The sequence below is a fragment of the Nyctibius grandis genome, chromosome 6, assembly GCF_013368605.1.
Source record: "Nyctibius grandis isolate bNycGra1 chromosome 6, bNycGra1.pri, whole genome shotgun sequence".
Classification (NCBI taxonomy): domain Eukaryota; kingdom Metazoa; phylum Chordata; class Aves; order Nyctibiiformes; family Nyctibiidae; genus Nyctibius; species Nyctibius grandis.
The window spans coordinates 17,258,699-17,285,999 of NC_090663.1; the positions used below are offsets into that span (position 1 = coordinate 17,258,699).

A 27,301-nucleotide genomic window follows, 5' to 3' on the forward strand; every position below is an offset into this window, starting at 1 on the left:
CTTCAGCTAGCCCCGGCAGGATGCCGTTCCAGCAGGGCTCTGCCCGGACGCGGCAGCGAACCGTCCTTCTGGTGGGGATCGTGGTCCTGCTGGCCGCCCTCATCCTCGCCGTCGTGCTGGCCTCTGTCCTCACTCACGGAAAGCAAGAGGTCAGTCCCAAAATGATGAAGTGGAAGGACAGAGGGACCACCAAAAATCTGCAAGAAGTCATCCTGGGAAGATGCTACAGCTACATCATGGCACGGTACCCTGAGCTGGGGTGAGTAGCGGTCCCGGTCGTGCATCAGGTGCGTAAAGTGAACAGAAAAGAGCTGGATCTCACCTCCCTCCCCAGCTGTGTCCGCTAGGTTTGTGGCAGAGAGAAATCAGGGGAGTAAGACCCCTGTTCTGTAGCAAAATGTACAAACTCAGACTGCAGCTGCCGGTGGTTTTTTTTTAAGGAAACTGCCTGCAGAACCAGTGTAAATAGTACTAATCCTAGGTCAAAACTCAATCATAAATACATTTTGCAACTTCCTTAAAGCCAGTTAAAATAAAAGCTAACAGGTTTGAGTACGTGGGGGTGAAGTCAATTCGCTGTAAAGCCCATCTGCCAAAAATCCTGTAACGTGGGACACTGCGTTCACGTAACCAAAACTACACAGGAGGGAGGAAAAGAAGAAGGTTCAGCACAGATTTATAGGATGGACAAAGATATTAGAAAAGCATTGAGAAATATCCTGGAGTTATCGAAACCAGATGTTTTTAGCATGTGGATAAGAGTTCGCGATGAGCACAGCCAGCTTGCACAGAGGGGTACAGATGGCTCGCAGTGCCGGCACGGGCGCTCCCTGGCAAAACCTTCACCCAGGGGTGCTCCCTGCTCAGCCCCTTGCAGCCCATAGTGCTGCAACGGCACGACCAGCCACCATCTCTCTGCTGCAGAAGAGGATTCCCTGGGCCCAGGTCTGCAATAGCATATTAGGGCTGAGAACTGATTTTCTGATCCCTGGCCCTGCAGGGAAAAGCAGAGTACGATGCAAGGAGAGCGCCGGGTTGCCCTGCAGGTATCGGGGACACCCAGCCCCTCAGGACAGGATCCAGAGCAGCCAGGGTCTCTCAGCTGGGACCTACCCGTCACTTCTGTGGCACCAGCCACCTGATTTTGTGTCCTCAGTAGTCCTCTGGCAGACATTTCCACCACCCCAGGCTGAGTGCCATGGGGCTGCCCCACACCTCGGCTGGGTGACAGAACCATTCTGCTCTTTGTCTTAAAAAAGGCAATTGCCACCTCTCGTTCTCATGACATTGAGCTGATGAAAACAAAGCTGTACATATTTTGCTTGCATTTGGACTTCTCTTGGCCTTGGATGTCCGGTGCTGCATGAAAGAACTGATTTTCAGCATTTGAAGGGAAATGGACATGTGGAAATCATGGCCTGGGCATGCAGAGACTTCAGTTCATGCTAAGCATTAAAGACCTAAGTGGGTTTAGTGAAGGGAAGGGGGTTTCTCTTACAAATAAAATTAAAAATCTCCTGAAAGTCATGTACATGTTTCTAGAACCACACGTTAATTTATTAAAGAAGTATACACTCAATATTTAAATCTGAAAATATTTTGAAGCCTAATAGCCTTTATTACTTATGTTTGTTTTGTTCAAGTTGGGGTGCTGAAGATGTAAAACCCACTTTTGTGTGAACACGTGTCCAGCCAGTTTCACATATGTTTTCATTCACAGCACAGTCTGAATCTGACCTGGGAATATTTGTTCAAGTAATCAATTCTTTCAAGAACACTTTAAAAAAAAATCACAAACTCAAGATCATAAGTTTTCTAAAAAGGTTATTTTTACAAGGCATAACATTCTGTGCTATTCATAATCCAACAGGGTTTAATAGCTTCATGGCTGTGAGCTCACTTTCTTTCAATGAAATGACTTCTCTATAGTAGGACCCTTTTTTGTTTTATTTTATTTAAGAGACAAATTTATCTGAGACAGCACTGAAAAAGGAAAAAATATGTTCATTTGCCTACACCTGAAATACCCAGGAGGTTCCTGAACAGAGAATTAAACGTAGGAATCCAACTTGAGGTTCCTTGTTTCCGATCCTGCTGAGCTCGGTGCAGTTTGTCGTGTAACCAACCACTTCTGTCGCTGGCACTTTCTGATAATAAAGCGGGTGCCTTTAGGACACATCAGAGAGCCCCGCATCTTTCATCCTGCGCTCTTTCATCATTAACGTAGGCCTTGGATCTTGCATCGTGTGAGATCTTTGGTGCACTTAATCAAAGAAAAGGAGTAGGAACAGGGAACTGCAGAAACTCAGGCAGGCTTATGAGCTGAGCAAGATGTGTCCTATACTCCGTTAGGGCTTTTGTTGCCACTACTCCCATCGTGGGAAGCTCACTGTCTTGGTTAGAAATCTTCTGATTTCCTCATAAATTTGTCCATAGCCTGTTCTTGCCCTTTACCAACATGTGCATTTGTTTAGAAAGCTCTGTTTTTAGTAAACTCATGGACATTTCCTCATACTGTTATCAGAGCCACTAGGTTCCATCTTTGACAATATTTTCTTTTTTTTTTTGAAAATAGCGATCTGTTCTCCTGCAGTAGTTAGTGTGACTATTTGCTACATTTTAGAGTGCCATATTTCAAATTGGAATAGCTGTCTGTTTTTTTAAAAAAGGGGGATTGTTGACATATGAATATGGACTTTATAACATTTCTAGATATCACAGACGGATTTAACAGGGGCCACAAGTCTACAGCCCCCTTTAGCTCTGCTCTTGCAACTGCGTGCGATAAATCATGTGAGAAGGCCACAGACGTGCTAATGTACATCTTTACCATCACGGCTGCTTTAATCCTAGGGGGTACCTCCTTGCGCTCTCCCTCATCTTACTGGAGCCCCGGACACCATGCACAGTCAGCATGCTCTGGTCACGCTCTTGTCTTTCCCGATATGAACCGTGGGCTGAACCCAAGCCCAGTGAGGCCACTGGACGGACTGCTGTTGTCTGCAGTTGGGTTCTGTGAGCACCTCATGTGATCAGATTTTATCCTGTTGATTCGCTTGTTCTCCAAAATCATCCAAACGTTCAGGCGCTGTGTTGAACTTGCTCGCTAAAGAACAGTTCTCAGGTACTGTATACAGCACCTGCTCGTAATAATTTTGTTTAACTGCCTGTGTGCAATACAATCCTCGGTTTTATTTCTTCTGCTGGCTGGATGACTCTTACCGTTTGTACTCATACAGTTTCCTCAGTTAATCTTCCTCCGTGGAACTGTCATCGTGCCAAAGTTGAGGAGAAACAAGCAAGGGAATACCAAATGCTTCAAATAATGTATTTTCAATATTAGCCCTATTTTTAGGAAAAAGTGTGGATGGTATAGAGCAGGTTTTAGGGGTTTCATTCCCTGCACACACAGTTGCACATCTAGATACACACATTAAAGAGTAGTGTTTCTTTTTGTCTTCCCTGGAAAATGCTGGCTGCTGCAAGAAGACAGAGCTAAAGCAATAGTTTGTCACAGCTCAGTAGTCTTTTTTCCAACATTAACAAAAGCTTCAAGTTCTGCTTTCACTAGTCTTGCAAAAAATCCCATACTCATCAACCATGGCCATTGGTATGTGTTGTAGTTTTGTCTGAATAAAGGCCATTGGTATGTGTTGTAGTTTTGTCCGAATAAAGGCCAAAAGGCAGTTTGGTCTGAAGGAAGGATTGACCTCAAGTTACTTCATCTCCCCTTTCCCATAACACGGCGTCCCTCTTGTGGCTAACGAAACACTCGCAGGTCTCGTACTCCAGTTCTCATGCAATGCAAATTTAAGTTTGCAAGAATTTATCCCTGGTATACTCAGAGGAGGGATGGGCCACGCAGAGCTGCACACTCAGCCACACCGGGCTTGTGCAGGGCCAGGGCAATGCCAGATCATTCAGAAGATCCGTGCTGGTCAAGAGCTGATGTGGTGACCCCGTAACTTACCCATCGCTCAGAGAATGTTGTTTATGAAGGGTTTGCACCTTGATGCCTGCTGGGGGAGAACAGGTAGTAAGAGATGCAGCATGAAAGCTGTTCATTTGAAGTTAACTGGTTTAATTGTCCAGGTCACCATGTTTGCATTGGCAGGCTGAGGTCAGATTCAGATACAATGGGCACTTTGTGACCTGGGGAAGGAGAGGGGAAGACATGTTATCTAAAAGGAGGACATAGTCACTGATCCCCAAAACACAAATAATGCTGCTTTTTCAGCCTAGGAATAAACTCATCTTATTTTTGCAGCTCAAGAAGTTTTTCATTCCCAGATAATGACTACTCCCCTCCTAGATCTGCAGTCACTTCTCAGTCCCTGACTCACTCAAGCTAAGCCAAGCTTGAAAGGACCTACTATTTAAAAATGGCTGAAGTCAAGCCAGCTTATTTTTTTGTCTTACCCCGTCAGTGAGAGAGCACCAAGGACACAGACAGGGAGCCACTTCAGTAACGTATGTGACTCTCAGGCCCAGCAATCCTCCCACATCTGACTAAGCAGTGCAAAGAGCCGGTGATGAACATGCGAGGTGTAGAACTTCAATACGTTTTTCATTCAGTGTTGTGGGGACACACAACACAGATTGTCCCCTTAAATACAATTGGACCAACTGTTACGACCTGGTCGCAACTAGTTCATAAATCCCTTGGAGTAAATTAAGGTGAAACGACACCAAATAACTGGTATGAAATTAAGAACAATTTATTAATACAGGGAAAGTTGCATGGTTGTAAGTGTCTTGGGTTTCTAAAGGCATTGAGAAAAGAGAGAAAAGGGAAAAGGAAAAGAGAAAGAGGATAGAGACTATGAGAGAGAGAGGAAAAGAGAGATCACCACCCTTGGAACCAGCGATGTAAGTTGTCTGTAGAGTCGGTAAGTTGCTTGCAGAGTTGCTCCTCCGGTAAATCGCTTGCAGGATCGGCCCTCAGGTGGCGGGCGGGAGCGCGCGCCAGCATCCCAAGTGAGAAGGTCTAAATACTTTAGGTCATTTGCATGCGAGACAGGAGAGGGTGGTAACATCCCTCTTGTCTCCCCCCCTCTGCTCGCTTCCCATGCTAACTGGGACGCCTGCGCTTTGTAGTCTTAGATTGTTCTCGAAATGAGTCGGTGGTCCCCCAAGGGGTGCCTGGTGGTCGTGATCCCCTAGTTGTGGTGTCCGCTGTATGACCCCGCTTCTGCACAAGCGTGGCTGAGGCCTTGCAAAGTTGTTGCACATGTAGGCTGGCCCCAAGGGAAAGATACCATCCCTCCTCCTCCGCAGGACTTATCTCTTCCTCCAGCCAGAGTTGTAAATCACAACAATTCAGGCACAGCAGGGGTATTGTTCTGTTCCCAAGACCCTTATCTCTTGCCAGACTTGCAGGCCTCTGTAGTACACATACCCTCCTCCAGCCAGAGTTGTCAAACAAGTTGTTTAAGGCATACAAACTCTGTCCGTCACACCAGCTAATGTTGTTTTTATAGTTAGTGGCAAATTCCTGTTATAACAAATTTTAGCAGTCCGTAATTCCATTAGTAAAAGTTGGTGCACATCAGGAGAGCTTTGTCTGCGGATTGCATGATCATTAATGCATTTTTTTCTTTCCATTCCTTTGAAGCCTGTGGAGATGGAGATACATTTTGTCAAAAAGAACATATGGAACATGATTTTGTGTGAGGTACTATTGCACTTGCAGCATAATTTCTTCCAGAAAGAAATCTGGGATTGGTTGTATGCTTACTTTTGCATTTTACCTTCATGCTTTGCTAGGCATTTTTAATTTAATTTCCTTATATTTGTTCACTGATTGTTAACACTTTCACATCAAGCATGGCACTAAACAACAGCTGTGATTTGATTCAGTGTCACAGAAATCTTAGCTTTATTTTACAGAACCATGACATTATGCTCAAACTTACCTGAGATTTGCGTTTCTATGAGAAAATGTGCCTTACATAAGAGAAACCTTTACTGAATCCCAGTCTTATGAAGAGTATGGTGTTACTGCCTAACCATAATGCAATAGCACCCCTATTAGAGTGCACTGCAGACTTGTAAAGCTTCTCAATTTAATATACATCAAACTGCAAAGGATTTAGCTTTTTTATTTCTAAAAATACGTGTTCTAAAAAAAAAACCGTACTGATAAGAGCAACCCAAAGTCTGAGAGTATCCTGCAAATTTAAGGGGGAGATGTCAAAAGATACATTGTCTTTTCCCTATGGACAACTTCTGAGGTACAGAAATGCTGTTGAGATCTGAATTTATCTCTCACTTTGGCAGCCATATGTCAATTCATCTGTCTGTTGTCTATATTGACTTATAATCATAAAAAAATTGTTATTAAATTACTATGTATTTCTCATATACTCAAACTGCTTACATTTCTGTAACAGTGCTTAGATATTTAATGGTTTTTACTGCAAGATTCTGTAGGATTTAAAATAATTTGTCACATTTGGGTTAGCCTACACATATTGCATCATGATTACCCCATCATATATTAAAATCTCCTTGCAATGAAAGTCTCCTTTGGTTTTAACCCCAGATACCAGTGAGAATATCATTCTATCTGTGCTGGCCTTCTCCACATTAATCAGAAGTATTTGTTGATGAAATACTGTTCAACTTAGTTTTCTACTGGAACTTCATGCAGCTATTTAGTCATGCACAGTCAGTTAGTTACCTGTTCTTTGCCTTCTCTCTTGTTATTGATTTTATAGAATTGGCTATACAGAGCAATGGCTGGTGGCTGTCTGAATTATAGCACCAATTTAGGATTGAAATTATTAAATGTTTGGATGAGCCAATCTAAGAGCTGCTTGTTGCTGAAAGGGGGAATCCTGTTCTGCCCCCCCCATTTGTCCCTGCTTCAGTTCTCGTGTAGCATCTGTATAGATACCAGTGAAAAGGGCCGTGCTCAGAGGTGGCTTGCTGATGGTATCGCTCAGCTGTCATTGCTAAGGTATGGTGAAAACTTGAGAACTGTTTAACACCCCACGGCACCGTGGGGAAATATCACTTTGCTTATCCATAGGGATAGGAGGAATAGATCCTTTTACCCTCTAGGGTCAAATGAAAATCTCCCTCCAGTGTCCAAGGTTAAAAACAGATGCAGTCTGTCTTCCGGGTAGATGACACCAAGACAGGGTGTTAGCAAGGAGCTCCTGCATAGTCATACTAGATCTCCAGTCTGTTCCCTTGTCCTTGTCCTGCTGACACCTGCAACCCTTGAAGCAGGGACTTCTCCCGACTTACTGCATTTATGCCACATACCAGCAGTTTTAGTTCGATAATGTACTGCAAATGCGTGTTATGGAAAAAAAATCTGCAGCTGCATTAAGCCATTGAGTGTTTCCCTGCTATAACATACTTTTATTTAGATCATTCTTATAGAAGAGTTTTTCTAAGTTTAATATTAAAGATAAAACAATACTAAAAATACACTTTCTAATCAACGGGTAAGATGCCAGCTTAAATTTGTTCCCTCTGTAACTGTTAAAGACATGGCCCTCACTTGGAAACTTAAACTTTAGAGCAACTATGACCCTCTGTCAAAATGCAGTCCAGGTGAGACTGCTGCCCTTCTAGAGGCTGCATCCTGCTTGTAGAGCATCATTGAAAACACCATCTGCTTAAGCATCTTCTTTTTTCACCCAGAAAAGCTGAAATCCAGCCAGCAAAAAAAATCTGCTTATGTAGATGAACTCTTCACTGGTTTATAGCTGCCACCTCTTGGCTCAACCCCTCCTGGAAGGGTGACAAGCCTTAGTGTTGTCCTGGAGCACCTATTCCCAACTCACATAAAATACTCCAGGAGCTATAAGCTGCTCTTACAACCCTCTCATTCCTGCCAAAGGGGAAGGACTGGCATGATGAGGAGCTGTCATTTGTTCCAGGTCATTCCTCATACATGAACATACACAGCCCTGAGGGGCACCCAGCAGAAATCTCACCTTGTACTTCTTTTTCCAGACCTCCAGACTCCTCAGCCTCTGCTGTGCAGAATTTAATTGCTCTGCCTATAGGCAACCTTTCCAGAAGTCATCTTTCTCTGAGGCAGAGTTTTGGATCTCTGTCTCTATCCCCAATCAGTTCCTGCGATGCTTTCTTTACTGGCTTTTGAACTATTTAATTAATGGAGAGCAATACTTACTTACAAAATTAAGCTGCCAAAAAAAATCAAGTATGTCATTCTCATTTTGAAAAAAAGTCAGTTACCATAAATGTTATGGTGGCAGACACTTTGCAATGATAAAACTAAGTGGGTAGTGAGAGGCTAGTGCTCACTGAAGATGTTGACAGCTCTTCCATGATTTTTTTTTCCTTCCTCCTTTCCCTTGGTAATTTTTCCCCTCTCTATTATCCTAATACTAAAAGCAGTGGACAGTAGTCTCCTCAAATCCTCAGCGATGACAGCATATTGTCTGACCTCTCTTAATTCACATTTGTCTGATTTTTAGCACAAAGATACCCGGTGGGAGATGGTAGGTGCAGGAATCACAGGAATGAAGTGGATCCGTTGTACGCATATACCCATTTTCTGACTCAGTGGTCTGGAGATGGGTCGGGCCATCTCCCAGCATGAAGAACTGCACACCTTTGTGGTTGATTGACCTCAGCTGCTGCTCCTGAGAAGTCCCTTCTCCCGCGTGATGGCAGTGTTCTCCTTGTGTTCATCTCCTCCCACACAATGCTCTGGTTGCAGAGAAGTCCAACTGCAGCTGCCTGGGCTGGGCTTGGCAGCGGCTCCAAAAAAGCTACTCCAAAGCAGCAGTGAGACACGGCAAGGCTGGAAGAAGGGAAGGGGCAGCAGAAGGAAAAAACAGGAATATTTAGGGTGAAAAGGTAGCAAAAGGATTCTGGGTTACAGAGGGCTTCCCCTCAGCACAGGCGTAAAGGTAATTGTTCATTGTGTAATATTTTTACAACATAAAGACATGGCTACTCATAAGCTCACGTGAAAAAACAAATTGAATATAGATGTATAAACTGCACTGCTGTATACAGCCATCACAGTTTACCTAAAAGAGGCAGATAAACTGACACACAGGCAACGATGGGGCTGTTAGATGCAGAAACATTGCTCCACCACTTAGATCCTTTGATAGTCATTCTCCTTCTGAAACATCTGGTCTTTTACAGTTGAAGACTCCCAGCAGAGTGTGAATTGCTCTTCTGCCTTTAAGGAGCTTTGTTATAACCACAGACTTCTCTCTGACTTTTTAAAGAGGCAGATTTCCGAGCGCTTAGGTGCATATCTGCATTACTGTTTTGGCCAACGGTGGTAGCAAATGAGAAGGATTTTTTTTAAAAATTGCAACTGCTGGTGAGGTTTGATCCCTGCAAAGGCCGGTTACATAAAGCACTGTGGGGACTGTTTCCAGCTCTAACTTCAGAGCCTCACCACAGAGGCCACAATTAAAATCTGTGTGGCATGAAGACATTGTCATGTTTTAGAAAGAAAACTTGGGACCTTGGAAAAGCTGCTTTTGAATTCAGGGAGACCGTGTCTCACCGGGGAAGTGTCTCTGCCTGGTAGAGTGAGTTGAACAGTATGGGCAGAGTTGGCTGAGTTCTCCAGAGCAAAGCCTGGAAGTCATTTTCGCTTGTAAATTTAAAATGGGTCCCATACTTGAAGCACCTCTCAAATTTTTGAGTAAAAAAACTAGAGGCAACACAGCCTAAGGAAACCCTGCCCTTCTTAAGATGTTTTTAGCATCCAACATCAGTCCAGTACTGAACTGAAAACAAGACATTGTCCATGGTGTAACTGAAATCACCAGGGATGAAACTCATCCTTGATATTATATCAATTAAATCAATTTCAACTGGGGATGAATTTGCTCTGTCATGTCCAGTTAAAGAAAAAAATAAAATTACAAAGTAAAGAAAGAAGAAGATCTCTGTTGATAGTGATTTCCCAGGTAGCTTGATGCCATCCCATTCCTTTAAGTGAAAGGATACTCTTTCAAGGTTAGCCAGGCCAAAGTACTGATATGCAAGAGATAATGATGCGGACACTGTCCATTTTTCTAATATGCACATTAAAGTTTGGCTGCTAAGATAGCTGCTAATGGAAATATTCTTGGCCCCAGCTTCCATTTGATAGATGAATGTGATATTCATAAAAAAGGTAAATGGATAGAAATACTCAAATTCATTGGAAAATGCAACTTCTACCCAAATGTAAGGACAAATGTGGGATATGCTTTGCAGTGTATATAACATTCGGATTTAATAAGGAAATGTAGTTTTAATGGTTGGTTGTATCCCAGCCCTTATTCGGTGCTATACTGAATGCAGGATATAGTCTTTGTCTCCAGAAGGTTGTAAGGCAAGTTCTGCAGTCCTTGCTTTCCAGAGAAAGGGTGACAGGTTCAGTTCCTGACTTTACAGCAGATTTCACAGTGTTCCTTCTAGTCTCTTAGTTATTATTTCACATTTACCAGCATTTCCCAAACTCTATTCATAAAAAAAAAAAGTTTGAAAAATTAAACATAAAATTAGAGTATATTTATTTTACGTGTCACTGAATTTGGATTAAATGTTTCAGATTCTGTAGTAGAATAAAAGGCCTTAAATATTTCAGCATAAACAAAGTTAGCCTCAAAGGAAGAAATCCTTTGTGCAAAAAGGTATGATATTTTCAGATACCATGCAGAATTAATATGCAAGCCAAAACATACAAAAAAAAACCAGAGAAGGAAAGCACACGAGCCCTGCAGCAGTGTGGCACATAAGTGTATTCACCGTGGACTCCTGTATCTGAATTAGACAAATTTAATTAACTGGTAGACTGGTGATCTCTTTCTCACCCTCCCTTCTGTAAACCAACAAAGAAAACAAAATGAGCCCATTCTGTGACCAAGAACTTCCCAACGAGATGTTGGGAGCAGCCTTAAGGGGACGTTTTGTTTCTCAGGCATTTTTTGGCAAGGCAGATGTTCTTGTTTCAACCTGAATCTGTTCTTGCTGGAATTTTAGCATACCAAGTGCCAGCAAACTTCCTCATACTGTTTTCAGGAGGCCCAGAGTTACAGCAGGTCTCTGCCATTACTTCTGCCCAGTGTGATTTAAGTGCTGCACACCAGACAAATTAATAGTGTCCACCTCAACAGTGAGGCTTGAAAGAGTGGCATATCTTCCTGGAGCTGGGATTAACAAGTGCTAAAGTTTTCTCACTGCTTATTTTTTCATATATCAACCAAAATCACAGTTCTGTGTGATGGTAATCTCTTTGACATGTGAGGCAAAACCTGTGTTTCGTGTCAGAGAAATAGCTTTCCAATAGCAAATCAATGAATTATTTTTATTTGGTTGTAAAAATACACATGTTGATAGGTGAGGATAGCAAAAATGAAATATCATTTAGCTTTTGTATGTATTTTTTTACATTGAAGATCTGTATTTCGATTTCTAAAACAATGCTGAAATTGCCTAGTTTCTATAAAAGCCCATCTTCATGCCTTATCATTCTTCTGTGTGGTACAACTAAAGGTACCACACCCATTACCAGCGGTGGAAGAGCTTCCCCGGTTTGAAGGCTAAGCCCTGACACTTCTATGACTAATATTAAACATAGAGTTTTGCTCAGCTCTGCCAGGACCGTGGATAAAGACTGTTCTCTTAGATAGAAGTGACATCCCTGCACGTCATCAAGTGCTGAGCTTGGTGTCTTTGAAATGCGAGAAAACTGATGCTTTGAAGCCATGGCTCAGCAAGCTGTCTGGGCAGGATCGTGAATCACCTGGATGGTTGTTGCTTCGTGCTTCTCATGCCCATGACTTGAGTCCAGCAGAAGAAATGCTTTGTGCTGTGTTTGTCACTTACCTCTCTGCTTTGGAAATAAAACCCCAGGTTTTTCTTATGATTCTTTGAAAAATATTTTGTCTCCTGAGACCAAACTTAACAACTGCAATATGAAAGGAAAAATGACCAAGTAACCAGCTGCCACCTGTGGCTGTTAACACTGTTATACATAACAGATTTCAGGAGTAACTTAAAAAAAAAACCAAAAAAGAGTCCTGCCAGGAGGACAAATCATTTGACAGATTAGAAATTGTGAGCCATATAAATCTCTTTGAGATGTAATTGTGCTTACAGCCAAGACCTGCAAATTCCCTTTATGATACCGTTGACTGTGCGAAGCAAAGGGAACAGCTGCCTATTCTGTAATGTCACCCCTTCATCAGCCCTCTCTTTTGGCCGATTCAGTGTGGTCATGTTGTAATCCTATGTCGCAGGGAAACGTATTTACAACTTCCCATCCCCTAAATGAAGTACCAAAATTGGGAGGCTGGTCTCTGTGGGTTACTTACACAGTTTGCAGCCAGAGACAAGCTCCTCCAGGAGAAAATTTAATATACCCAAGTTAAATTCTGCTTAGCAAAACATGTGAATACTCCCTGACATCACAGTACAACAGCAATGACTGTGCTCCCTAGAGCATCTGCAGTTTGCCTTCTTATTTCTACAGTGACTGTAACAGAAAGTGCATTTAGGTGACTGGATGAAAGACAATAGCTCAGCAAAAAATCATTATTGTTATTAGCATTTACTTACATGGAGGTAAATTTGGTTCATATAAACAAGATGTGTGCTCCCTAACATGGCTGGGGCTGCTCCTGTAAGAGTCTGGCATGGTAGGGAACAAAATTCGGCACGCAGCCAGAACTGCCCCGGTTGGCCACAAGGCCGGAGATCCTCCAGGCTGACCTGCCTTGCCCCTGCCCCCGGGCTCTGTCTGCATTTCAGACAGCACTGTACAGTGGCAATACCCGAGCTCATTTTAAATCAGCAAGGTCAGGCTGCGGGATGTCTGCATCCAGATAGAGCTCTGCAGTGTAATGCCCTTGGCTGCCCCAAGAATGAGAGATGAGGACACATCTGCCAGAGACCCTTCACAGAGGAGGACTGGAAGAAGCTGGGCCATGGAAACCTGCTGTTGTAACCACCTTGGTGGTATGACCTCCCAATAACATATGTAATGATAAATTAGATTTGTTACTGCATAAATAAAGGCAGAAGGGAAGGAAGGCCAGGAACGACTTGCAGTGGGTTGCCTGGTCCTTCCCGGTGTGATACTGGCCCAAGCCCCTGTAGTGTGTCTGACAAAGGCGTTCCCTCTGGCATGTAGCGCTGTCAGGTGCCTTTCAGTTTGCCCTTCTGTTGCTCACATGAGCACTCAGTAGAAATCACAATCAAGTTCAGTAGTAGGACTGAGATCACACCACTGTAGTGAAGTTTAATTTGTAAAATGCTTTGAAATCCTCAATGAATTACTACCATTTTTCCTAATCCCTTTAGGACTATTTTTAAGACTAATCAAATTCCACATCCTACGTGTTACTGGCGTACCAACTGGTAGCAAAGCCTGCAGCTGTGTATCTGTCATGTACTAATGGATCAGTGCTGTTATTATAATGCAGTGAAGGCATTAGTTTCTTCACACACAACAAAGTCAATTCTTCAGACGGCTTTTAGTGGGAACATACTGGGAGATGATTGCAAACAGTGAAGAAAAGTGGATGATTCAAAGACAGTTAGAGTAGTTCCATTCAGACATGCAGACAGCAGGATAATGCAATCAGCATTTTAAATTGTAAAAAAATAGAGAAGAGAAGGATGGAAAATCACTGTGTTACTGTCACTGCTGTAATGAGAGGGGCAGGCTTTCCAAGTGGGCCTGAAACCACGGGAGCGTGAAGATGAAGGGAAGTGTACCCATGGGGACAGCCCTGCAAACACATACCAGACAGACAATAATTATGGATTATCTTAACACAAAGTTTCCATTCATTACTTCAAGTACAAGATAGCAAATGTCCTGAGCAGTCCCAAATGTTATTATATGCTGCAGCTTCAGGAAGGGAGCAGGGCACTACTTCGGTACAGAGATACGGTTGCTTGCCCACACTGTTCAACAGATTTCCTCTTGGTAGTACGAAAGGAGCCCTGCTTCTGCCAGCAGAGATGTGCTTTATTTCCTAGCCTGATGAAGCAGCATCTTAAGAAACAAGTGTAGGCTGATGTGATAGGGTTGTGTCATGGCACGAAGCAGTTCCCCCCATGTAAACGTAGTGGAATTCCTCTGACTCATGCCAGTGAGAGCAAAAGGGCCAGAACCTGTAACGTGGTGGAGGATCAGAAGGAGACTGAAAAAACTCACTGGAGACCAAACACCTGATCTGGATCTTGGTTATATGTGTGCAAATCAGCTGTGACTCCAGCAAAGTCCATAGCTGCAAATTAGTGCATAAATGAAAACAATATCAGGCCCAAACCAGCCAGATCCCTGCTTTTGTTTTAGATAAAATTATAGATATTATTTCTGTAGGGTCGAACACTCCACAGGGAGACACATGGGCATATTTTTGGCTCACTGTACCTGAAGAGGCAGTCTCCTTCAGCCATACTTTTAAAATGTACTAGCTATATTCTGCCACATTTGCTTCTCATGGTTTAGTATGAATAATCAAGAAATTTTGATTTTGAGCAACCTGATCTAGTGGAAAGGTGTCCCTGCCCATGGCAGGGGGGTTGGAACTAGATGGTCTTTAAGGTCCCTTCTAACCCAAACCATTTTATGATTCTATGATTAAATTAAATTTGGTCTTCTGGTTATGTGATATCAGCACTGCTCTTTTTAATGGACAAAAATGTAGAGGGCATTCAGATATCACTGTCTACAAGTACCTGAAAGGAGGTTGCAACGAGGAGGGTGTTAGTCTCTTCTCCCAGGTAACAAGCGACAGGATGAGAGGAAATGGCCTCAAGTTGTGCCAGGGGAGGTTTAGATTGGATGTTAGGAAAAATTTCTTCACCGAAAGGGTTACCAAGCATTGGAACAGGCTGCCCAGAGAAGTGGTGGAGTCACTATCCCTGGAGGTATTTAAAATATGGGTAGATGTGGTGCTTAGGGATATTGTTTAGTGGTGGACTTGGTAGCGTTAGGTTAATTGTTGGACTCGATGATCTTGAAGGTCCTTTCCAAACAAAATGATCTATGATTCTATATTGCAATAATCAGTAATTTAAAATGCAGGAGACAGAGAAAGATGTTTTAGAACTGCTCATTCCTCAGTTTATACTCAATTTGCTGAAGATACTTTGGTTTTGTTATGGATAATATACTTTGGTGCCTGAGCATAGTTAGAACTCTTTTAAAATGTGATCCATAGTGTCTGACCATAACAGAAGGAGATTCTTCCACAGCCATAAATACTCGTAAATGCTAATTAACTATGTTTTAATCTTTTGGCAGAGATAAGGATTGCCTAAAAATATGGGAATCATTAAAACATGCATTCATTTACAAGAGTCCCTGTAATATTACATCAGAAGATTATCAGCCTTTAATGGAGTTAGCGAGTCATCCTATACCCTGTAACAAGGTAAGAGTACGATGCATGGTGGGCTGCATAAGGATGATTGTTGTGGGATGACCTGTCTGCAGTGCTTTGAGTGATGGATCTTGTCCGTAATGACTGTGAGTGTCTGTAGGTCATCAAGGATGGTATTTTGCTCTTGTGCTTACTGCAGTAGCGTTATCACCTTTGGACCCCAATAACCCTGTTCATTTTCTGTCACTGGAAATCATGCCTGTATAAGACTTCCCCCAAACCTCAGTACCGGGGTTGTGCTGGTGAAGTCATGGAGATGTCCCTGTTCCCTGAGCATATGGCTGTCTGTAAGGAGCATGCTATCATGCTGTTAGAGGGACACTGCTTCCTAGAAGCTGCTCTTCCATGCACAGTTCAAAAGCACACAACAAATTAGGTATACATCCTATGAGAACTGGTCAAAATCTTTCTTTCAAAATGCTTTACAGGCCAAACATGTCCATTTCCAACAAAAATAACCACCTAAAAAGATTTTGGAAATGGCAACTTGGGCTGCAGAAATAAGAACTGACCCACTAATGTAAACTTGCAGCATTTCAATAAAAACTAAAACCTCCTTCATTGTCACGAAAACTCTTTCCTTTTCTCCAGGAAAATTTCCTGATCAGCTCTAGTATAAGTATCACTTATTAGACATTGTACCTTATTTCACAGTCACTGTTTTGGAGCAAGACAAATGACCTCGCTCATCGTTATACAAAATCCAATCAAAATTTCCTTACCTTGGAGGACACCTTGTTGGGTTATATGGCTGATAGAGTTTCATGGTGTGGAGACCCCTCTGCCCCAGGTAATAACCTATTATAATGACCTATTTTTTACAAAACAAGTATGAACACTGGAATTCCAGATTATTCTTTCATCTTGTATATCTAGACCTAAACAGAGTCCTTTTCACATGTTGTTTTCTTGTAATTTAGTTTAAAACCTTTACTGTATTTCTGTCCCATGTTACAGAAGACTGAAAATAACATTTGGTTCTCAGGTGAATTTAAAAACTACAACTTTGGCTGTTACTAAAACACCAAGTTGCTGCTTGGGCTAATGGTCACATCTAGCCCTCTTTAAGGAGAATACTCCCTTCCTGTGGCTTCTATGGGACAAATTGCAAAATAAGAACGTTGTCGATTAAGAAGGTCCTGGCGATAGGCCAGTCAAAGTGCTGGGGGCAGTATGCAGGTCCCCTGGGGTTATTGCTGCCCGCATGACTCCTGGATTGATGCTTAAGGCTAGCAACCTCTAAGCTGGGCTGGAATTATTGAAAATGTTGGGCAAAGTTGAATTTTTCAACACATTTGGACAGCATTTGTCAAGAACCAACCTGTTTCTTACATTTAGGACTACATGTTTTCCCTTCTCAGTTTTCTGAGAATTATTTGCATACAGGGCCTGCAGCTGCCTCCCTGAAACGTGTGTGAGCAAACAGGAAGACCTTCAAACACATGCAAATTCATTTTCCTCTTAGAGCCTTTTCCTCATGTAGTCTTCTTGCTTTGGTAGGGGACAAATCTTTTTGCCATCATTAATCAGCTCTCAAAGCCATATTAACTTTGCAGCAATATTCACTCTAACCTTAGCTATTCTATAAATGTATTTCTTCTCAGGAATCAACTATGAATCTTGTCCAAAAAGGAGTGAATGTGAGAGCAACCCTAGCTCTGTGTTCTGGAAAATGGCATCCAAGATGGTAAGATCTAGAATAAATATCCCTGAATCCAAGAATGTTCAAAGGCACTAAGTTCCTGACACTGCCAAAAATGTGAGTTTGCAGGTTGGACCTAAAGTATGGAATAGTAAAAGTTCACATGAGCTTTAGCTTCAGGTGCTAAAAATCATGGCTTTGGAAATTTGTATTTCCAAGGTCCCATATTTTATGTACAATATTTAATGTCACTGTAGTTTGGGCATTCTTATTTGTGGACAGAGACTGTGTGCCAGTGTCTAGAACAACACTTGGCAGACAGCTGGAGTTTTGCAGATAATACTTACGATAATAATATTCACCACCTTAATTAAATCACAGGACTGAAATTGCTAAAATAAAACACATTTTAGCATGTTAATGTTGAGAGCAGTGCCCAAATCGGCACAGAAGTTTGCCAAACGGATGAGAATTCCCTTGCACCTTCCCAGCATAAACCTGAAGAGCACATCCTCCCACAATGGCATGTGGCAAGGTTCCTACGATGTACCCACACATACGCACCTGCCACCTCCCATCACATGAATGAGACCCTGCTAGTCCGACTTAAGCAGTTAGCCTGGCTTTGTTGAATCAGCACTTTACAGAAAAAAACTGCCAGAAAAAACCTGCTCTCCTGTATCAGTTTAATTTTACACATCTCTCAAGACTTCACCCTTGATACAACTATTAGTAGATGACTGTCCAGGTGGAAAGCAAGCATTCCTGTATGTTTCAGCTCTCATATATGTAAGAAAAAGTCTACTCATCATAAAAAAAATGTTTTGTAGGCAAACTAGTGTACATAAAGTTTTCCAACCTCAAAACAGTTTTGATGTACTCATTAATCCCTTAGTTCCAGAGTCTGTGAGGGATAAACCACCACAGAGTCAGACTTGCTCGACTACAAACTTTCTAGTCCTAATAAATTTAAGATCTACTAAAACTCATGCTTATTACATTAGAAAGTTACAGAGTCAAACTTCCCTGCAACTTCACAGTTCTCGAGAGCTGAGTTTGAGACACATTGTTTAGATGTAAGAGGACTTGGAGGATTTGATAAATACAGTCATCTGTGTTAAGCTTTTCAAAAATTCTTTGTCACACCAATGGATTATATATCTAGAGTAGGTACTTTACGTTGTAACCTTACTTAGTGGTCTCTAAATATTTGGACCTGAGTTTTAAAGAATAAAAGAGCAGTGGTTACAAATAAATCAAAACTCGGTGATGAGTTTTACTAAAACTATTAGAGAGAAAAATCCCAAGCCACAAAAGAACACAGAGCATGACTCACAAGGTAACGAATATGCGATTGTTTGCATGTCCTTAAACTTGTGGTACCTCTGTTCTGGCTCGTCCCCACCACCGGAGTTGAAGCAGTCTGAGGATTATTCCATGTTACTGAGGGAGGGAACAGCCCCATCAGACAGTCGTAGCTGCTGTGGCTCTGGGAAGTTGCATCCCCCTATAAAAACAGCAGTGACAGTGAAGTTGCTATACCATCCCATGCAACTCCAGATTGCCAACTCATAGCTGGCTAATGCAGCTTTATGACAGTTTTGCCACAGCCTTTAGAGGCTTTTATTTTGCACCGATGCATTCTGTTAAAACATTGGCCAGATCCGCTACTTGTATAAGTCAGTTCTGATGACATCAAAGAAGTTACAGTAATTTCTACCAGCCCCGACTCTGATGTGGCACTGCATGTAGTGTCAGAGTATAACGTCTATTTGTTTTGTTCAGTTTGCAGAAGCAGCATGTGGAGTGGTTCAGGTGATGCTCAATGGATCAATAGAAGCTGGAGCTTTCAGAAACAGCAGGTATTTACTCAGCATGCCACTGTCCACATTTCTGTGGGGCCTGCGTGCTGGTGAGCATGTCTTTGCCAGTGAGTCCCAGCACAGAAGGGTTTTTAGAGAACTCATATAGAGATCTAAACCATTGGCTATTGAAGAGATGATTCACTTAACTCCTTCTATACTGAGACTGTAATTTAAATCCTTCTCAGGGTATGTGGGTAGGATCTCCAGTATGCTATTACTGCACAAAGTAACTTTATTATTACAGTTAATCTAGATTTGTACACTACATTATATTCACCTGAATTACACATTTGTAACTGCTCATGGAGCTGACTGGGTTTTCCCCCTCCAGACTGGGCTTCCTTGGGTTACCTGGCTGGAAATGCAGCCTTGAGTAATATTGAAAGTTGAAAACTATGTTCCTCGGGAGAACAGCCATGTTCATTTCCCTTGCACCAAATCAAACCAATAGCCAATAAACCAAACAGGCGACGAGGCACTAAAGATGGAAAAACTTCAGCTTGTTTCAGTCTGGAGGCAGTTTCAAAAGTTGTTATAAAAGTGAAATAAGAATGAGGATAAAATCTTTTACCACAAGGTAATTAAATAGTCTGTGAAAATCCATTGGCAAGATAACGTTCTTTCACTGAGAATAATAGCAGCATTAATAACTACTAGTATTTGGGGATCATACTTTGTACATCTTGCTTAGATAACTGAGAATGTTTTTCTTTTTCATGTCCCATTCTTACAGCATTTTTGGAAGTATTGAGATCTTTAACCTAAATCCAGATAAAGTCTCTGCAGTACACATTTGGCTTATGCACGACATCGGTGGACCTCGAAGGTAAGTCACATCGGTACGAAACGATGAGCAGTGTGTAGAAGGCAGGCGGTGCAGCTCAGTTCTGACAAGTGACTGTCTAACAGTGATGGTCTCTTAAATCTGCTCATGAAACCTGCCCTACATTCACTCTCCTTGCTGCTTACTTTACTGGAAAGAATAACATTTTTACTGGTGTTTTCTTTGGTATTTTTCATAGGTACTGCTGAACAAATAGCTAAGACACAATGACATTTTTCTTGCTTTCATGAGGTTTCATGACCTTTAAATTCCTCCCAACCCCACTGAGTTCTACAGACGCTTATTATGGGTGCAGCACTGAAGTCACAGATCAGGCTACCTTTGCCAGGGTGAACAGCTGGAAAATATGTTTTTCCACTGGAATAGTATAATTATACTGACCAGAAGCATTTTTGACAAAATAATTTCAAACGCAGGAACAGATTTCCCGGAGAGGTTTTGGAGTCTCCATCTGTGGACATACATACTCAAAACCTGACTGGCAACCTGCTCTAGCTGATATTGGTTGGACTAGATGAACTCAAGCAGTCCGTTCAACCTAAGTGGTTCTGTGATTTTTAATAATAACTCTGTAGTTTAAATGCTTATAATGGAATTACTGATACCAGAACAGTGATCTTAGACCACATCTGAGCCTTTCTGAGTGACCTTTTTCATCCCATTCAGATTCCTTTGCAGACCTGTCACATTTCAAGCACTGAGCATGAGGTTCAATGCGTTTGACCCCTATCTTCATAGCTGGTTCTGTGGTTTGCGTGGTTATAGTGCACTGCCATGGTTTTTCCTGTTCCTGAGGACCCTCCACACCAGAGACAGCAGCTTTAATGCTGTGGGTCAGGAAGCAAGCCGTGATGATGCAGTGCAACACAGGAATGAGTACGAACCCAACAAAGGCCCTTGCTCAGACAGCCTCACTGTCTGACACAGAACCAGCTCCATTGTTGCAACCCCTCCCCTAGCCCAGACACCCAGAAGTGCCTCTTTGCCATACAAGCTGACATATCTATCACAGCTCACAGACATGCATCTATCCTGTGGTCAGCATGACAGACATTTTCTTGTGGCCCACTGCATAGAGGTTTGCTGAAGAAAATAACATCGAGTAATCTGTACATTAGTTCCCATGGCATTTGATCCTGATCCATTAGTTCACATGGCACTTGATCCTTTCTCTCAGTATTTCCCAGCATCAGAAAAGCCATCATGTTCCTCCTTCTCAACAGCTTCAACAACCTGGTGCCCTGCCAGCCTTCTTGACGCATCTTCCTGTGCCAAGTTCACAGCAGTTTCCTTTTTATTTTCTACTTACTGCCAAGTAGAAAGAGGGAGGGTAGCTCCAATAATATGTAGTCCTTTTATGTCTGATTTGTATCCCATGTTGAATCACTTGATAACATCTGGTAAGCTTTATGAATGAAGAGCTGGCTCTGCTTTCCACTAATGCCATGTGTTAGGTACTTCATTTGCCCCAGTATTGTATTATTGCCCTGGTGTGTGTCCTATACTCTGGACCGGGAGATGATTTTAATCCTGAGGTAACAAGGTTTTTGCAGTGTCTGTCTGTGTCTCTGACATTCGTCAGTCCTCTCACTACAGCTTTGGGGGCCTGTGGGCTATTTCAAGCAAATTAAGCATAGATGTAAAGATCTCAATGGTATGACATTGCTACATGCTTCATGAAACCATTAGCTGGATGGAAGAGAAACACACAAGTTAGGGCTCCTACCAATGGACAAGTAGTTGAAAGAGCCCCTTGTCAAAACAGAGTAGCAGCAGCCCTGGGCTGAGTCAAACAGATGGGAGGTGCTCGTGTCCTACTTCCTCCCATTATTTTCTATCTGCTTCTTCCTATCGTATATCCTACCTGGGACTTAGCTGATGGTTTTCATGATTGGCCCTTTCTCATCACACAAAGGACTTGATCACTTTGTCCTTCCACAGATTTGAATGAGCCTTATGTTGTGCTCCTATGGATGGAGGCCACCAGCAGCTCTGGACCAGCTCTAGAGCACATTGAACTGTGAATGGAACTGAGTTATTTCCTACAGATACCTTCCAGCACAAAATTCTTGTGCAGGATGCACAGTTGACCATCACATAGTTTCTACCAGCAAAGGCCCAATGATAGCCAAAACTCCACAAACCCAATGGACTTTACAGCACATCAGCAAACAAGCATTTAAAGAATCTTACCTGAAATAAAGCAAAAAGCGACATAGTGTGGAATTTAGCTGAGCTTCTTGTACACACAAGGAACACAAGTAACACAAGACCTTTCTTTCCAGTGAATCCTGCTCAGGTCATTCCATAAAGAGGTTAAAAAGCATCTTAGAAGAGCGAAACTTTAAGATCACCTGTGAAGACAATTACAGGTAATTACCTGCTCTTATTGCTGTCAACTTGCTAACATAAAACTAATATTGCATCCCTCTCTTGATTTAATATAGATTTCCTGGTTTATAGCAGACTAGAGCAGAATCCCCTCTTACTGCCATCACATCCCTTTGATGTGGCTACATGCTTCTTAGGGGCTTCCACTTGCACTGCAGACCTCATGTTGGCTAGGTCTTGGGCTTGCTCTCTGGCCTGCACTCTAAGAGGTCACCACCATTGCACATGTTCAGTCGCCTTCAGGAAAGGAGGAATACAGCCTCTCTGAACAGGTTTTCATCTGACCGGGCTTTTACCTACGACACTCAGAACCAAACAGGCAGCTTTCCTTCCTGCTGCACGCAGATAACGCAGTATGTCAAGGATGGTCCTTACTTCCTTTGCTGTAGTTGGAGCTTGCCTTCCATCCAGCTGCTTTGTCAGAGAGTGAGGCATGAGACATGATAAGTATTATTAATTACCATAATTCCCCATTGTCAGGAGATAAAAACAGGAGTCCGGGAAACAGAGGAGCCAGAGTTCTGACTTGCCTAAAATCGCTGTCTGCCTGCTGAGGAGATACAAAAGCCTGAGATCCTTTATCCCTCTGTGTGGGTTCAGAGACCTTCACACAGAGCTAAAGTTAGAAAAAGCAGTTTTCTAAAATCATTAGAAAAGCAGCAAAGGTTCAATATTACTCATATCTTATCTGTCAGGAACATCTTTTCAGAGTGAAGAACTCATACTTGGATAAGAACATTTCCAAAGTAAACATTTCTATAAACTACTGAGTTCGTGACATTAGTTTTAAATAAAGAAAAGTTGGTCTGCAAAGGAGGCAAACGCTTTATCTGGTGCTAGGCTTTTAGTCTTGAAGGCAGAGCAATGTGTTCCTGTTTAGGTATTGCTGAACCTGATTAACGAGTGCTCTGCATGTTGTGAAAAAATTAACACCAGTGTGGTGCATAAATCTGCCAAATCACAATGCTCATGTACTCGCTTTCTCTTTGGGTAACTGCAGCCTTTAACCAATACTTCCTGGACCTGTGTGCAGGTACAAATGATGTCAGCCTATGCTGAAATAATCTAAGGGGCCAGGGAGGAAGGGGAAATATGTAGTAGCTTAGATCCCTTGTGGCTCAGCACAAGGAGAAACCTGTAACATCATGAAGAGTTGTTGACACACTCCTTGCTGTGGCTCACAACTTGCTTCTTAAGATAGAATAACAAGTAGGGCTTTTTGTCAGAGCTCAACTAACACATACATAAACAACTGTGCAAAGCAACGTGGACAATTAATTTTACTATTTTATATACAGAGCAATAATAAAATAAGCAATTTACATGTGCAGTGAAACTCTTCAGGATAGACTGGACAACTTAGTTTTACTCCACTGTATCAGCTGAGCATCTGGCTTTTCATGCCACGTATAGCATTTGATGCTGATCATTTTTCTCTTGCTTTTGTCCATGTCAGCAGTGTCTTCCAGAAGCAACTCAAAAAATAGATTCAGTGGATGTACTTCTAGCAGAAAATCTAGTGATATCTGACATTGTTAGCTTTACAGTAGCAGTAAGGGTTACCACTGGGTAAACCAGGTGGTGAACTTCCAGCATGGCAGCAACTCCATAGTCAGTGCAGATCTTACTTCTTTTTCCTAATTATTTTTGTTATCACAACGTAGCTCATATGCTGTGAGTTCACACCCTACTTTATTTCATACTCACTTGCTCTTGTCCCTAACCCCTATAAACATCAAAGTTATCTTTCTGCAGCAAGACCTAAAAAATATTACCCTGAGAAAAGACATCCGCTTGATAAGCACAGATGTAACATGCACTTTGACTTTCACATTGCATTTAGTAACTGGAGTTTTATTCTGTTGTACTTGCGAAGTGGTTACTCAATATTTGTTTGGTTTTGTGTCTTATCACAGGCCAGTTCAGCTCCTTCAGTGTGTGCATAACCCTGACCACAGGGACTGCAGGCTCTGCACCAACACCACGGCGACTCCATGAAATGGAGTGCTCTGCACTACTGAAGACTTCCATTATCTGTGTGTAAAGCTGGAAAAGGTGTGGCTACATAGCTTAGAGTGGTAAATAGTAGCGTGGTGGGTACAGAGTCCATAACCAGAAATCCTTGCTGTCATACTAACAGCCAAGTAGCAGGAGATGATATTTTAGGTGTGATTACTGTACACACGCACACACACACACTGTTTCAGAGGGGCTGGGGGCATGTTCAGTGGTTGAGGGCAGACGCTTTGCCCTGGTTTGCTCCCTCCTGTACAGTTCCCTGTGTGCCCAGAGGCTCAGAGTTGGGATTCCCCAGGGCGTGCACAGAGAAGAAAGACTTTGCAGTGGAGGCAGAACGTGCCAGATCAGCGCTCGGCTTCCTCCCTGCTGGAAGGCTGGTTGGGTTGGACTCGATGATCTTAAAGGTCTTTTCCAACCTAAATAATTCTGTGATTCTGTGAAATCACCGCAGCACACTATGCTCTTGCTACTTCGCAGTGCAACATGCCCCAGTTGGGAACATTGCCTGGTGGCACATGATATAAATCCTGTTTCTCCCAGGGACTGTGGCACCTCTGAGCAGGTAAAGCAAGTGATGGAAGAGACAGAGCGGTTCTTACCTTTTAATGGGCATCACAGTAAGTGGCTGGTGGGGAAACGGCTGAGCTGAGCCAAGAAAAGACCAGAAACCACTGAGAGGGTTGCCAGCATTTGTAAGAATGTCTGGAGCATGTAGCTGGGGAGAGAAAATAGCAAGACTGACTCAGACAGCCCCATTAAAATCCTACTGGAAACACCATTGCAGTTCAGATTACATTTTATTCTTAATATAGCAGTAAATGTAAGTCCTCTAACTTTCATAAAAGGCCCCTCAGGCCACGGTCTGGCCATCCACTGGAATAGAGACAAACATCAAAATGTTGCCACAATAAGGAGTCTCAGCCTCAGTTTCTGAGGTGAAAGGTGATGCCTTGTGGTGTATAACTCACGAGCATGGACACGCCATAGTACACTGAAAGAGCAGGTTTCATTGATTTCCTTTAATTTCTATTTTGCTGGTCTCATATGCATAGTCAACACAGTGTTTATATATAAACAAAGATCTGAGGCCAGCTTGTGGCCACGGCTGTAATGCCTTTGTGCAGTGCCATTGACACTAAGAGAACAGAGCAGGCTTTGCTACAGATCCACTCCTAGGTGTTGCAGTGCCAGCGAAACCAGCAATTGCCAATTCATTAGGCAGACGGAGGTTTCCACGATCCCACAGGCAGGAGGTTATAATGCTGTATGTTTTAGTGACTACGCAGAGTGCGAAGCATCCTTATGGAACTACACAAGCTGGTGCGATTTTGAGCATCTCTAGATAAACCTTTTCTCTGTAACACTCAAGCCTGCACTGAGCATAGCTGGACCACACCCAAGACCTCACCCATAATGTTTACATTAAGTGAAATAATGTATTTTTATTTGCACTCTGTTTTCTAACTACTTAGATGCATCAATGCAGACACCTACCAATACTTTCAAATAGGTTATTTCTGACTATGAGTCAAGAGTTTGTCTTCATGCTCACTTTTGTACCTTTTCTGTTGTAATGTAAAATGTTGACTGTAATATCGAGATCTGTAATAAAATTGCTGATGGCAAATATTGCTAATTCAGTTTCACATTCTACTTAACCTCAGACTGAACATGAAAATAAGCCACTTCCTAATAATAACTCAGAAATTCAGTCAACGTATGAAACTCTACATATGCTCACCCAGGAAAGCAGAGAAAGGACATGGTGCACATCCTCCCTGGAGTGTACTCTCACTACCTCACTCTCCATCTTATACAGAGAAGTCATTGTCTTTGTAGGTGGCTGGCAGTGAAACATCCTGTGTCTTTATCTTGAACACAGACATCCAGATATATATGTTGTTCTCAGCCATACCAGTTAAGAAAGATGACTGTTCTTATCAGTGGTTACGTGGTAAAATGCTAAGAAGCAAACCTGTGTTTTTGAAAGCTGAGGTGGACACTTAATACAGACAACTGTCCTTGAGTAAATGACAGCTTTGTAACACAGGTGGTTGGCATGAGCGTTGTCCCAGCAAAAAGCCTTTCTTTTAAAGGTATGTAAAATGACACACCTTTATGGGGAAACTTGGCAATAAACACAGTTAACATCAGGGAAATAATTGAACTTGCCTGGTTTCATTCTGACTGATTATTCTGCTGCCAAGAGGGGCTGCAAATTTTGTGGATTTGCAGGTGGATGTACTGGGACAAGGGTGCAGGACCCTAATGGCTCATTTATTTTCCCCCTCATTAGCACTTGCAAAGGGAGAAGAGTCAGCCCAAGCACAGTGGCTATCGCAAGCTCTGGATACGCCTCAGCCCCTTTCCCTAACACCACTCCCAAGGCCCACAGAGCTTGGTGTTGTCTGCTGTGTCCTGCTGCTTGCCATTAAGGAGGAAGCATTAACGCTGACCCACTGTATTTATTAGTACAGATGCACTATAGGTGTACGTCTGGCCCACTAACACACACTCAAGTCTGTGCTGCTCAGATTACACACAGAGCAGAACATGAGTGAACTCGTTTCCAACAAGCGTTTTTATTATCCGTGGTCACACATTTGAAATGCCATGCTGACATGCCCTACCAGACGAGTTTAATTCTAAATCCTATTGCTCTGCTGAAAATTTATAAATGAAAAAACCTCCCAAACCAATACAAAGTGTCCCGAATTCATAGAAGACTAAATAAAAGGAAAAATAATTATGCATTTTTTTCCACTACATGGAATAAATGTTTCTTAATTTTGTCTGAAACATGTTGGGTTTTGAAAATATGCTTTCAATCTGATGACGCTAACCTCTGTCACAACTTGTTCAGGATAAATGGGATAGCTTGTGCCCCAGGCCCATAGCAAACACTGCCAAAGAGCACTGCCCAGACACCCGAGAGGAATCTGAGTTATTGCGTGATAAGGTGGTATCAACGTTATGTGCCCCCAGAACCACGCAGTGCTAGGAAAGCTACTTCTGTGGCCCTATTACTACAACATTGCTGCTCCTCCAGTCTTTGATACACTTAACCTGACAAGGGCCTGCAATTATTAAACTCATTTTTGAGATTAGGAAACAAATGAACTACAGAAATATTTGTTCT

General features: G+C 42.4%; 1 protein-coding gene across 1 annotated transcript; it reads left to right on the forward strand.

Annotated features, from left to right (window-relative positions):
• Nucleotides 1–25,798, forward strand: CD38 (CD38 molecule). The gene is made up of 8 exons (XM_068403158.1): nucleotides 1–259; nucleotides 15,263–15,392; nucleotides 16,056–16,191; nucleotides 17,006–17,088; nucleotides 18,829–18,905; nucleotides 19,642–19,734; nucleotides 22,038–22,124; nucleotides 24,060–25,798. Exons 1-8 carry the CDS (start codon nucleotides 21–23, stop codon nucleotides 24,139–24,141), a joined length of 927 nt encoding a protein of 308 aa, XP_068259259.1. The 5' UTR covers nucleotides 1–20; the 3' UTR covers nucleotides 24,142–25,798.
• Nucleotides 25,799–27,301: the final 1,503 nt, after the last annotated feature.

Excerpts from the sequence above, each read along its gene's own strand:
- CD38 (XM_068403158.1), top strand. The coding sequence starts at position 21 with ATGCCGTTCCAGCAGGGCTCTGCCCGGACGCGGCAGCGAACCGTCCTT. Across the intron at positions 18,906-19,641 it reads GGAGCTTTCAGAAACAGCAG|CATTTTTGGAAGTATTGAGA; the intron begins GTATTTACTCAG and ends CCATTCTTACAG. Across the intron at positions 19,735-22,037 it reads GACATCGGTGGACCTCGAAG|TGAATCCTGCTCAGGTCATT; the intron begins GTAAGTCACATC and ends CTTTCTTTCCAG.